The sequence below is a fragment of the Strix uralensis genome, chromosome 14 (assembly GCF_047716275.1).
Source record: "Strix uralensis isolate ZFMK-TIS-50842 chromosome 14, bStrUra1, whole genome shotgun sequence".
NCBI lineage: Eukaryota > Metazoa > Chordata > Aves > Strigiformes > Strigidae > Strix > Strix uralensis.
In genome coordinates, this window is record NC_133985.1 from 14,206,189 (window position 1) to 14,219,453 (window position 13,265).

General features: G+C 53.1%; 1 protein-coding gene across 12 annotated transcripts in view; it reads left to right on the forward strand.

The window, feature by feature from the left end:
- Window positions 1–12,582, forward strand: part of UIMC1 (ubiquitin interaction motif containing 1) — a 39,080-nt gene extending 26,498 nt beyond the window's left edge. For 8 of the 12 annotated variants that reach the window (XM_074884185.1, XM_074884193.1, XM_074884191.1 and 5 more), the window contains 5 exons: window positions 2,346–2,514; window positions 8,033–8,111; window positions 9,648–9,768; window positions 11,581–11,644; window positions 12,081–12,582. In XM_074884185.1, coding sequence (XP_074740286.1) covers window positions 2,346–2,514; window positions 8,033–8,111; window positions 9,648–9,768; window positions 11,581–11,644; window positions 12,081–12,331 — 684 coding nt within the window. In that variant the 3' untranslated portion in view covers window positions 12,332–12,582. Of the gene's footprint in view, window positions 1–2,345; window positions 2,515–8,032; window positions 8,120–9,647; window positions 9,769–11,580; window positions 11,645–12,080 lie in introns of those variants that run through there. The other 4 variants (XM_074884192.1, XM_074884195.1, XM_074884196.1 and 1 more) reach the window with 4 other exon arrangements.
- Window positions 12,583–13,265: the final 683 nt, after the last annotated feature.

The window sequence follows — 13,265 nt, forward strand, 5'->3', positions numbered from 1 at the left end:
TCACAGGCCTCTTAATAAACCAGCTTCTGCTCTCGTGTGCCTTTCATTCTGCAGGTATCTCAAAGCACTGCTCAGTCAATTAGAGACCGCAGCAAGGAGAGGCGGTGGTCCTGTGCTGAGCTGGGTAGCCACAGTCACCAAAACACGTTCACGACCCATTTGGCTGCAGCCAGGACGCTGCCCTGTCCCTCGTGCTTTGCAGAGGGTGCCCCGGGTCTCACAGCTCTGCCTGGATGGCACCAGATCACCAGCACAGTGTTCAGGAGCAGTGTGGTGGGGCTTCCTAGGGGTTCTTTGACAACATTATTGTTGTCAGCAAGTACCTGTCCGGAGCCTGCAGTCCTCCAGGAAGACAGCAGAAACAGCTACCCTGTTCATCAGCGGTTAGCACGAAGAGGGCGCAGACCGCTGGGACTGACTTCTTCCTAGCAGGTGCTGAGCCAGGACACAGGAGTCTTGTTGTTGAGCTCAGCCTCTAGCATCGCTCTTGGCTGGCTGTTGGCTGCAAGTACTGTCTTGTAGGCAATTTCCTCTGCTAAAGAGGAGAGGCAACAGTCTCTGCCTCTGACAGGGGTGATTGGTTCTGCAGTTGAGGTTTTCCAGACTGACACCAAGGTTTTGTACAAGCGGTTTTGGGACTGTAGTGTCTTTTGTTACAGAATGTTGCATTTCCATTTAAAATTAGTAATTTACCACTGAATGTAGGCGGGCAGGGTGTGCAGAATTGGTGATCTAAGATTGCTTTAAAAATGGCAGCTAGAAGGAGAAGTGCCTGCTGCTTTTCCCATCATATTTTTTTACATGTGTTGTCTGAGTAGGATAATGCAGGTTTGATCTGATCATTCATATTTGACACATCTTGTTTTTTACGGCTCCTCTGTGTGACGCCCCACGGTGAGGACTTCACAAGATGTAGTGACACTGAGATGTGAGAGCAGGGTATGAGTGCTAATGCTGTAAGTGATGTACTTCAACAGCCTGTGTTCAGCTGGAGGAACTCTTGTAGCAACTCCTCTGCAGAAATCCAGGGCAGAGAGCCTCCCTGGAAATGAGAGAGGTGTAACTGGGGCTCGGTGCTGTAGCCTTTCAGCCTGTGTCTGGGAGAAAGGCGTTTTGTGAGCTGGATTCTCAGCTTAAGGCCCAGTCCTGCAATTTTTTGCGTAGCTCCTCTGAGTCAGCAAAGCACCCTCCTTCCCTTTAGGACATAAAAATCAGGATCAGACCCTCATTTGGAAAAGCAAGTAATAAAACGAGTAATACGACAAAGCGCTCCAGTGGCACTGAGCATCATGACTGACCCCAATTACTGCTTCCCTGAAATTATACTGTTGGAGGGAAGCAGACAGCAATTTTGCTGCATACTGTCTACGTGTCACTGCTTAACCCTAAGAACAGAAAATTCTCCTATATTATTTTTCTATAGGTTTCTTCTACATCGTTAATATTTAAATAACTTTTTAAATCATTGCGGGGAGGGAAAGGTTCTTTCTTAAATGTGGAAAAATCTTGTAGCAAGCCTGACTAGGCAGAGATATAAGTGAGATGGCAGCAGCCTGCTGCGTCTTGGGAACATCAATAGCATAGGGAGCAGGCTGTATCTCTGCGGGTGGGTAGTGGAGCACCTTTGCAGCTGTGTAACCAATGCAAAAAGAGAGTATCGGTGAGTAGTAATGGCACCTGGAGAACAAACACGGGCTGTGACATTTTGCCCTGGCAAAAAGCCACTGCTAGTAATTTTGTGTGACATGGATTTTTAATGGTATTGCCTCTCCTTGATCTGTGTCCCCTGTGATGACTGCTCCAGCCACCTCCTCTAGAGAGGAGGAGCTTCCCAGTGATCTCTCCAGACTCCCCCAGAGCACAGCACCCTCCTTTCATCCCTGGGGGAAGCTGTGTTTCCAGACAGTGCTGCCTGCGTGGTGTGGATCATGTCCAGAAACTGATGAGCACAAGTCAGGTGTTGAACTCTTGCTTTGCCCCATGAATTTTCCATCAGTTTCGCTTCTGAGCTTTCCTGATTAATGGAAGCTTTGCCATTTTTCTGCGGTAGTACAGGTGATGTTTGCCTTAAATGGTGTGCATGGCTGTGCAGGGAGATTTCACCACGATTCAGAAGGACATGTTGCCTTTGGAAGAAGAATTAGTTACTAGTGCTGCACAGTTTACTCAGCCAGTGGTGTTATTTCTGACCAGTATGTGATGAAAGGAGAATAAAAATTTCCAAGAAAATCTGAATGTGTGGGAGGGTGAGTAGCTACCAGACAGCACGGAGCATTGCACCTGGCAAACAAAAAGAGAAACGGCACAATTAGCTGTCTGGCTAATTTTTCCTCCTTCTTCCTTAGGCTGGTGGAGATGAAGACGCTGGCAGGACTGTGTCTGAGTGCAGTCCTACAGCTGCTGACCATGTGTCATGCCCGCTGTGTGACCAAGGCTTCCCAGCTACGGAGATCGAGCTGCACGCCATGTACTGCAACGGCATCGTGGGAGAGGAGCCTGGTGAGGACAGCTCAGGTCTGCCAAGCGCTGCTTCTGCGTGTTTGCTCTTTGTGCTCGTCCCCCTTTCCTGTTACTTGTGGCCAGGTGCTGCTGTCTTGTACCTCGGGATATTTGGTTCATGGGTGGCATGTAGGGAGGTTTCTCCACTCTGCCTTGTTCCATCTCCAAGCCAGCCAGGAGAGTGTTATCGGAGGCTCCTGTGTTTCCAGCACCTCCTGCACAGAGACATCTCCTCTCTGATCGACTTTGTAATTTGTCACATTATTAGCCCCTTGGAAAGTGTATAAGCCAAATACTACCCCAGGGTCTAGGCCTGGGTGCTTCAAGCAGTACTCATAAGACATGTCTATTGTGTGTTTTGTTGAGGACCTGCAGAGAATCTGCCAGTGGTAGAAAACGGCAGGCTACCGAGCCGCGCGGGTGGGCATCCTTTAGGGCTCTTGAGAAGGGAGAATGTTCTGTACCGCTCCAAGCATGACCTGCAATGAGTCTGACATTTGTATGTACAAAAATGGCTTGTTCAGCTGCAAGAGATTGCAGAAAAGTTTCCCTCTTGTTCCTCTAAAATTGCAAAATGATAGCTATCGATCTGGGAGCTTGGATTTTTCTCCTTCATGTGAAGAGTGAGGCATAGAAGCACGATCAGAACGCCTGTTTTAATCCTCTTTGCAGTCTTCTCCATATCAGTTTTCCATAACCAACCTTTGTAGAGCTTAAGTGAACAAATACACTGGTTGGTTATCAACATATTCAATAAGTTATGTTTTAGCTGCTGCTTGAAATGTAAAGTCTGTGTTAGCACAATGTCAGGTAATATTAAAGTAGTAGCTTGTAATAAGATTAACTTTTCAGGTTGTGAATATATAATTTTCAGTTACATACTGGGTTATTAAATGCAACCTAAATCTATGATGTTTAAGCAATTTGAGCCAATTGGAGCTAGTACAAGAAGTGTAACTTCTGCATTCCTCTAGCAGGAGGAAGTTTCACCATGTAATCTTAATGCAGAGTTGATGTAGTTTTAAAATACAAGGTCCCTGTTATACTGAATCTTTGGGGTTGTGATATGGATCCTGTCAAGATAACAGGAGCCAGAGTAGTGGCTGGTGCTGCTTGGTGCTTAATTTTGGTGGGGAGTTCTCTCTGCAGGCACAAACTAGCTACTAATGGAAAACATTCGACTCAGGCAAATCACAAATTATCACAGTTCCTCTCCCGTCCTCAACACTGATAAAAGTCTTATCCGTGCTACAAAATGGAGCAGAATTTTTAGTATGCCTTTCAGCAGAAATGTCTTTGGCCCCGTGGTAATTGGGTCCCTGGTGTGGCTGGACTGTGAGTATCCATTGATCCTGGGGAATCCTGACTGTGATCAGGAAAAGGCTTTGAATTCTTTGGCAGTGCGAGGGAATTTGTTCTTTCCTTTGGTGTTGGCTTTCAGCAGGACAGAGTTCAAGGCTGGCCTCTCCACTCTGCTTCCAGACTGGACTCCTTGGGAATGTTTGTAAGGGTAGTTATTTTGGAATTGCTACTCTGCTGTTCTGGCTTGTTCAGAACAATCCCCCCGTAAGAAAAGTAGCATGGAATAAAAAGGATTTTCATCTACAATAATGGCTCTAAGCAGAGCAATGGTATTGGGACAAAATCACAGTAATTTGGGTTTTCTATTGCCAGTTATTCTAGTATTTTCCCTGTAGAGACCAGGCTTTATTATCCATAACAGTCTGTGACACCTGTGTTGTTTGCACCAAGACTCTGCAGGACCGTGGGCTTCCTGGACTTGGAGCAGCACGTAACGTGGGGCAGAATCCTGCCTGCTGGGGCTCTGGCTTGGGGGCACCTCAGTCCAGTTCCCAGCAGCTGTACAAGGGCAACAGTCACCTGGAGAGGTCTCAGTTGATGGACTGGTCAGTGGGGTTTGGGTTGAAGAGGCAGGGAGGATGTTTAGCTCTGAGCAGAGGCCGACAGTGGCTGGGCACAGCTGCGCAGGTACAAAAGGACTTTGTTTGCAGAGCTCTTACCTTGGCATCCCTCACTAGCACAAAATCCATAGGTAAAGCTAATGCATGGGGAGGAAAAAGAGGTGGGAGAACTGTCTTCTGAAGCAAATGCCAGCTCCTGTGTGGGTCCAGAAGCTGTTCTCTACTGCTGCAGCACTGTGTGCTCTTGGCTGGCTGCTGGCTTCCTTGAGAGCACAGCAACAGCCTTGTGTGAGAGAAAATCAAAGTTCTGCCCCCTAAGCCATGTCCTGATCTGTTACGAAAAGATGGCTTCAGTTTTCCTTTGGTGCACTGGGTCAGGGGTTCCTGCTCTGGTTTTGGGTTTACTAATTGGATTTACTCCTGATGTCTCTAGAATTGCAGATTATGCAGTCCTGCAGACTATAGCTGTCAGTGTTTTTCGTTTTTAAAATTACAAAAGGCTGGGTTCTTCCTGGTTTTACTTCTCTTCTTCCCTCTTCTAATCATGCACCAAAGTCTTCCAGTGTTATCTATCAGGAGGCCAGCTCAGTCCGGTTGATATTTAAGGACAGGTTTTCAAATGAGTTAGCTGGGCAAGGTGAGTTACAGTTGCTTCCCCTACATATGTACATGGTTGCCCTGGCTGGATGCCCAGACCACCACATACCTGGGCAGTGTGAAAATCTGATCAGGAATTTCCATTTTCCTGTGCTCTGCGTAAATAAAAAAGAAGAGCCTGCTGTTGCATTAGCTACTGTACCAGGCTGGGGAAGGTTCAGGTCCTGTGTTTCCAGCTCAGTGACTGGTGTTAATTCCAAGTGAACGAGTGGAGCTGTGGAAGTGCTGTGCCAGCTCCCTCTTCCTTCATGCACTCGGCTTGTGTGAGAGGGGCTCTCCACTGCAGTCACCACATCCATTGCCCGCCGCTGCTGCCAACGCAGGAATCCGCTGGTCTCGTTCTGGAAGCGAGTCTTGGCTGCTACTGAGTACAGCAGATAGTCTCAAGCTTTGGGACATACTCTATTCCTCTTGCCCTCCATCTACGTGCTCCCAACCCCTCAGTTCCCAAGTGAGCCCAGGACAATGAGGATTTGGTATGTCCCTTCCAAGCCTCAAATGCAATGTGATGCAGCTGTCAGTCTTCAGCAGCAGCACTGGTGCTGTTAAAAAGCTTCTGACATCAATAGAAGTGGCACTGATACAGCAGAAAGAGTAATGGAATGGGTGCGGAGGAAAGCTTCATCACTTCTGAGAAAGGAGAAGATGCTGGCGAGCCTGTCACCAAAAGGATCCTGCACAGAAAGTGGTGTGGCTGCTGGTGAGAATGGGGAGGGAGCTGGTGGGTTGTGCAGCGAGGCGAGGAGCTTGGTGACTGTGGCCTCACAGCTCCGCACGCCGACCTGACCCGGCAGCCCCAGGAGGTGCCTGGGGTGGGCGTGCTGATAGTGGGGCTGGGCTGGAGAGGGTTTGCTCCTCTTCCCCAGGGTGTGAGCTGGAGCCAAGCAGGCCAAGGATGGCTTGTCAACCAGGAGAAATGCTGAGCCAGGGAAAAGGTTTTTCTCGGGCTACAGAGTGTGTCTGACCCAGCGAAGAGCATTGCATCTGGGAGAGTTACAAGGCTCCTGTCACACAGTGGGTCAGCACTGCTCTGTGGTGAGGATTTCCCCCATGGCAAGTCTTTCCGCGTGTTCTGAACTCCCTTCCTGCGGGCGGCAGTGTGTTTTGGCAGGGGTCATGCCTTGCCAGCTGGCCCTGTTCTCTCTCCTGTGCCTCTGCTTCCAGCAGCACAGCTGGGGGTCTTTCCCTGGGCAGCTGCAGAGCTGGTCCCAGACATCTCTAATGGGCCCATTATGCCAGATGTGTTCACTGCTTTTGGGAGAAAATAGAACTGATTAACACCTGAGCTGGTGCACGAGGCTCCCGAGGTGGTGTTAAGGGAATATTAACGAGTGCACACTGACTTGGAGAGCAGCTTTCACCACGCTGTCAAACGCACGTGTTAGTTGGGTTGTTGGGAGGCTGGGTGGCCTGGGGCGTGGCCGTGGTTATCAGCCCAACTCATCGGGCTGCCACTTCGAATCTGGGCCAGGCTAAGTTAAAGAGAGACGTCCGCTTCAGTGCCTGTCAGAAATGAGCTGTTGGTATCAGTCATCGCCTACAAGACAATATCCACATCCTAGGAAACTCTCGAGCATTTTTTCTTCAGTGTGGATGTTTCCCACCAGCCTCAACAGCTCCTGATCATCTTGCAGTGCGTTTGCTGGTCGTGGCTGCAGATCAGTGACTGCTATTAAGGGAAAGGCCATCCTGTATCAGCATCGTGGATAGATGTTGGGGTTGCCTAATGCTCTGGAAATGGGGTTTTGCTAAAACTCTGAAGGATTCCACTTGTTCCGCACAAAATTTTGTGCATCCCTTTCTTTATCACAGATGATGTGCCAACAATAACAGGTTTCCCGTGCCTATACTCTGGATTCAGACCTTTCTCCTAATGAGAGTATGGGAAGCAATGTTACTGGGCTGTAAAATAACTCCCTGCATTGTCCCCTTAGCCAGCTTGCCTGAGAGTGCTTACTGTGACATCTCTTTTGGAGCTAGAGTCTTTAACATCCCTGGTAAAGCAAGCTAAGCTATCTGATAGGTTCCCTGAGGATCTTTGCTGGTGGTGTGTCAACAGGAATACGCTGAGAGGAATTCAACTGAGAGAGACCACGCTCTGATGTGCTCCCTGAAGATGCCTGGAGAGCAGGTTTGGGAAGGCTGCTTGGGCTTGCTGAAGGAACAGAAATTGTTGGAGCCATCATCAGCGCGCTGGTCAGCCGGGATCTCGCTAGCTACCCGTGTGTGTCCGAGCTGGCCCTTCCCTGCTGCTGCTGGAGAGCAGCACCACTGATGCTTAACCCTGGTAGAGCTCTTCATGCAGAGGCCCCACAGAGCTGTACGCAAAGAACAGTACAGATCATCCGCAGTTCACATGGGCAGTGGAAAAAGCAGCGAGCGTAGGCTAACTGTTGCAACCTTCCCTTTGCAGCGTGAGCTGTATTCCTCCCCAGCAAGACTCGCTCTTCCTACCACATCTGCAGAAGGGCTGGTGCCTCCGCAGAGCCCCCGCCGCAGCTCTCCTTCCCCCCAGCTCACAGGCACCGCGCTCCCTCCCCTGCAGTGGGCACGGGTGCTTAGTTTGGCAGGGAGCGGTGCTGTGCTGCTGGAGCAGCTGTGTAACTCTTCTCCCAGGCTGTTGCGGTGCTGTGCATCAGCTTTAAAATTACTGTAAACTACATACTGTTGATACAGCTGTTTCTGGCAGAAGACAAGTTACAGTGTGAAATGGCTAGCTGGCTTCGAAGTCCAGGGAAAGTAACTTCTTCAGTATCCCCCCAGAAAAAAAGAATTGGCCAGCTACCTCTTCTGCAGGAAGAAGACCCTGCCCATCCCAGTCCAGTATTTCTTTGCCTCTGCCATCACTTCTGCTGCAGCCTTGAGTGGAAGCGATGGAAACTTGTTGCATTCAGACATGTTGTAGGGATGCTTTTGAGCTGGATGGCAGGTAACCCTTGCTGTTCTTCCCCCAGTGCTCACCCGGAGTCGGAGAGAGGCAAGAAGTAAAGCTGCCAGTGGTGGAAGCAGCCCAACATCTTTAAGCATTGACAAGTAAGTAGGTATGCCTGCTCTTCCAAGATTGTTTCTGTGCTTCCGTTTTAGCTTGCCTGTGGATGTCTTTCTTCCTGTGTAAATGTTGGCCATCAGCCTTACAGCAATGTTTCCCTAAGAAATTGCCTTCCCTTGGTGCCTCTTGTTGCAGTGCTGGCTATATTTAAACCGAAGCAAGAGGAATTTGCTGTTCTCAGATTGTTTATTTTTGCACTAATTCCCTTTCAACCCGAGCCATGGTGGGTCAGGGATGCGTGGTCTCTGGCCCCTGTGGGGGGAGCTGTAGCTAAAATGCTGCTAACTCAGCCAGTTCCTAATGGGAGATTTGAGCTTGGTAACCCTGGGAAAAGAAGAGGCTAGGACAGGGAGGCTGTCAACATGGCACCTGTAGTGATATTCTTAATTAAATTAGACTTTCAGAATAGCAGTGGCTTTGTTTAATCTCTTCCCATGCAGCCCCTCCTCCTGCCACCCACACAAAGCATCATAAGAGAGGATCTGACAGTAAAATCCCTGCTATGGAAGCAATTTTGCTGTTACAAACAGTGGATGGCAACATCACTAATGGAATTAGGCTAATTATAGAGAGGACAGCTTCTGTTTAGACACATTATCTGGGTAATCAGCACTGACTGGAAAGAAAATACGGGAAAAGTGCTGCAGAGTTTTGCTCGATGGGGGCTCTCCGTACACATTTTAGAGCCTGGGGTGAGTTTTACTAGGAGAGTACTGCTTATCAAACTGAACACAATGCTGCTGGGGCTGGTCCCTGGGGGCTCGTCTCTTCTTGGAGATGGTCCATTCCTGAATAGCTCCCCGGGTGGACACTCCCCTCCTGAAGAACCGGTGCCCTCTCCTGCACGGTTCAGTCCCCGCCGAGAGCTGGTGTGGAAGTGAGTGTAGCTGTGTAAATCCACACCTGACCTTCCTCTCCTTTCACCCAGGATAATTTTCATCCCAAGCACACTCAGTTGTCCTGCGTGAGCCTGGGCATCTTCTACACAAATGGGGGGGCTTGAGGAACACACTGTGCCAGCCCCCCAGCAGGAGCACATGCTCTGCAGTCCTCTCCCAACATGGCATGATGTGGAATGGAGACAGTGCAGAGAAAGACTTGATTTACTAGTCAGACAAGTTCATCCAGCCCTGGTAAAATGTGTCTCTGATTTAACACACTTGGTTTGCTTTTCAGGCAGAATTCAACTCCCCTTTGCAAAGCCCTCGCACTTCATTTCTGTGGATTTTGACAGGGTGCTTTATGTCTGGGGAGAAATCAGCGGTGTTTGAGATAGTTAGATGAGCAGATTTGATTACCGTCCCGCTGCTGCAGCAGCAGGATACAGAGGAGCAGGCAGGGAAAACTGATAATCACTCAGTCTTTGCGATTGGTGCCAGCCTGACCCCACTGAGCGAGACCCGATCTGGTGACACGTCTTCTCCGTGGTGTGGCCTGGAGGAGGAAAGTCGCTGCTGGTGGCCGGGAGCCTGGTGCAGGGCGAATCCTAATGCAGTGCTCTGTCCTTTGCTGCCTGGCAGGTGTGAGAAGTGCTACCTCTGTAAGTCACTGGTGCCACTGCTGCAGTATCAGAGGCACGTGGACAGCTGCCTTCAGGCTGCTAGGCAAGCTCAGGGAACCAGGAGGCTGCGAAGAGCCAAGGTGAGGGGCAACCCTGCAGACTGTCTCCTTTGCTTTGCGCTGGGTTTGGGGCTGGGTTGGCAGCAGGAGCTGTTTTCCCTGGTTGACGGGATGAGCTGACCTGGTGTAGGATTGCCGGTCCCTGTGGGCCACCGTGGCCAGAGAACTTATTGCCCTCCTTCCCGCGACGCTCTGTGAGAGCATGGACCAGTCCCAGGGGTGAGCTAATCCAGCAGAGCTGCCAGTAACCTCTCCAGCAGGCAGACGGCCAGGGCTGTCCCGCTGCCAGACAGCGTGCCTCAGTCCTGCGGGCTTCCTCGGCTGAATATAGATGGAGTGGAGGGCAGTGTCAGGGTGACAAGTGTATCTGACTATCCACAAGCCCTTTCCCATTCAGAGCTGGAGCAGGGGGAGCCGCTTGGTGCTGGGAGCGAACCGCAGCATCCCGGGAGAAATGTGGGGGAGCGAGTGCAGTGGAGATATGCTGGGTGTGGGGGACGTGCCTTGCTAGAGGAGGTGGGAGGCAGGAGTGTGGGTAGCAGCTGGCTCACAGTCACTCGCCAGGTGTTGGCCCCCACTGTGCTTTTTCCTGCTTGTGGCAGTCCGGGGGAGCACAGAGAGGGTCCTTCCAGGCCTTCCCACTGGTTCCTGCGGGCAAAGCCCTAATGCTGCAGCTTTGCCTGCACTCAGAGATGTGATTCTCAGCATGAAGATGCAACATGATGTCTTAGTTTCGTATAATCCCTTAAATCCATCACAGGCCTCAGCCCTTTGGGGATTCAGATGCAAATGATGAGATTTCTGGTTGATGATTTTGGCTGGGACACAGCCAAGTGCTGTGTGGTTCAGAGTGCTGCAGGACACAGCTGCTCCTGCATGTGACCGGCTCTGTGGGGGCTGTTTGACTGTCCCTGTGCCCCACAGCTGGCTGGTGTGTGGGGTCCTGCACACAGACATGGACACAGGGCGTGGGGGAAAGGTGCTGGAGCCGGGCAGCCCTTGGGGATGGATCGGCAAGGCTCTGTGTTTCCTCTGGCCCTGCCTTGTTCTGAGGGGACAGCTCAGGTGGCAGCTCACTGGGAGAGCAGGCCATGCCTGGGCATGGGCTGGGCCGTTTGAAAAGCTTCCTAGTAGTACTGTTGGGCTTGCAGGTTCCTGCCATGGCCCATTTTGGGGTGCTTTGCAGCTCCAACCATGCAGATGGGATGCCAGTGCCTTCCAGAGCAGTTCTGGGGGCAGGGAGCAGCCCGGAGAGGGGACTTTGCTGTGCCAGCAAGGCTTAAAGCAGCCAGGTCAAGTGGTCTTCCCTGAGCCTGCATGACCAGTGTGGCTCACTCTTCCCCGGGGCTGAGAGGGGACACAAGATGTGCGTTCCTCATCTGGCTGTGCCCTGGAGAAGGCCCTTCCCTCCAGCAGCAAGCCCCTTGTGCCCTCAGACAGAGCGGGATGGAGCCTGCCCATGGAGGCGCAGTGCTGGGGGATGTGCCTGAGCCGTGGCAGACCCCCTGGTGCCCACATTTCTCCGTTACAGCCCCGTGCTCGCTGGCTGGGCTTGGGGGGTGACTTCCTGCACCCTGGCCTCCCTCCTTACCAGGCTCTGCTTTATTAACTGCCCTCAGCTGCCTCTGCTCAGGCACTGGTCAGGCAGGGTATGGGGCAGTGCCCTTCCTGTTGGCAGCTGGCTGTGCTCAGCTGGAGGCCCTGGCACCACAGCACTCTCACTTGTGTCCAGCCTGACCTCGTGGGCTGGGGGAACGTGTGGCCACGGGGCCACCCTGGCTACGGGGCTCCCTTGCAGCAGCGCTGTGACGGTGATTCTTCTCTCCTTGGCAGGACATTGGAAGGCAGGAGAGGGGACTCCTCAGGATGCTGGAGCTCTCGGAAAGCAAGTCTGCAGGTGGGAAGCTGCTTCTGTGCATGCCTGGTTGGGTCAGGGCTGCTCTCTCCTTTCGCTCCTGGCTCAGCTTGGGCTGTGCTGGGACAGCAAATTCCCCTTGAAGGGGCCTGTTCTTCCTGAGCAGAGCAGGGGGCTGTGGGCTTAGCTGGCTGTTGGCATCCCCCAGCTGCCTGCGTGCATCCCTGCCTGCGCCCACGGGACCTGTGCCAGTGCCCAGAGCCCTCGCAGGGGTAGGGATGTGCTCTGAACCATTGCACCAAGAAATGTCCAGCTTCCTGGGGGGTGGCGGGGTGCCTCCCGTCCCTGCCTGCGTGCTGGTGCTTCCCACCATAGATCCAAGGACAGGAGAAGACGAGGGGGAGAAAATGCTCCCAGCAGCACCCATGGCTCATGCTGGAGGACGGCCAGGCAGGGCTGACACTCACTCTTGTTGCAGGTGCTGATGCGGGGACCCCCCTCGCTGGACTAGGAGACCAACACTCCCCTCCCGCGCTCTCAGCCAGAGACGGGGGGCCGGTGGCAGACAGCCCCAGCTCCCTTTGGCACCTTCCTTTCGACGTTTCCTCTGTGAAACCCAGCGTCTCAGAAGCCACAGACTCTGGGGTAGACGTGGAGCCGCGTGCGGCTCTGCGCTTGGGCAGCCAGCAGCAGACCAAAGGCTGCCGCCGGAGAAAGCGCAAGTTCTGAGGCCAGAGGTGCGGCAGGACCCCCCCTCCCCGGCTCCCCGCACCTCAGCGAGGGTCTGCGCGGCACCGTACCCCTGCTTCACCCGCAGCCTTGTTCTCCCACCCCCCTTTTATATGTTTTATACGACCTGTGCAGGGAGTGCCGGGTGGAGAAGTGATTGTGTGTTTTATAGGTGCCTGTGCAGCTTTGCTCTCTGTTAAAGAAATGGAAATATATTTATGTATGTTTTTATGAAACTGCAGCAACACCGAGGAGCTGTGCTGTCTTTCACTGGGGAATGGGAGGCGCTGGAGGGAGGAGAGGAGGAACAGGAGCCGCTGTGCCCAAAATCACACCGTCCGTGGACTGTCCTCGGGCCCTGGGGGGGGTGGCATTGATCGGGGACCCCCCGGGCCTGTGGTGCCCGATGCTCTGGGAGCTGCGGAGGGCCCCTGGGTGCCGGAGCTCCGAGGGCCGTGTCCTTGTGCCTTCCCTGTCCGCCGGGCCCGGCGCTGCCGGGGGCTGGGGGGGAGCTCTGCCTGCTGGCGGCTTCCAGGGCAGGATGGAGCCCCGGGCTGGGCCGTGGGGGTCCCCCGCTCCCCGGGAGCATCCTCACCCTGCCACGGAGCCCCTCGCCGGGGGAGGAGGAGGCGGGGGCTTATCACTGTGCTGCTTAATTAATGGGACGAGCTGATGCAGAGCTAATTAAAATTCGCTCTCCAATTTAAAAGCGCCGAGGGGAGAGGAGGGCGCTGCTGCCCGGCCGCGGGGCGCGGCCCCTCCCGCGGGGCGCCCCCATTGGCCAGGGCGGGGCCGGCGGCGCGCCGGGCCGGCCAATGGCGGGGCGGGGCGCCCGCGGGCGCTGTTGCTGTTGCCATGGCAACGACAGCGGCGTTGGCAACGGTTCCCCCCCGCGCCGCACCGGCCGCCCCCTCGGCCACCGACATCCCCTCGG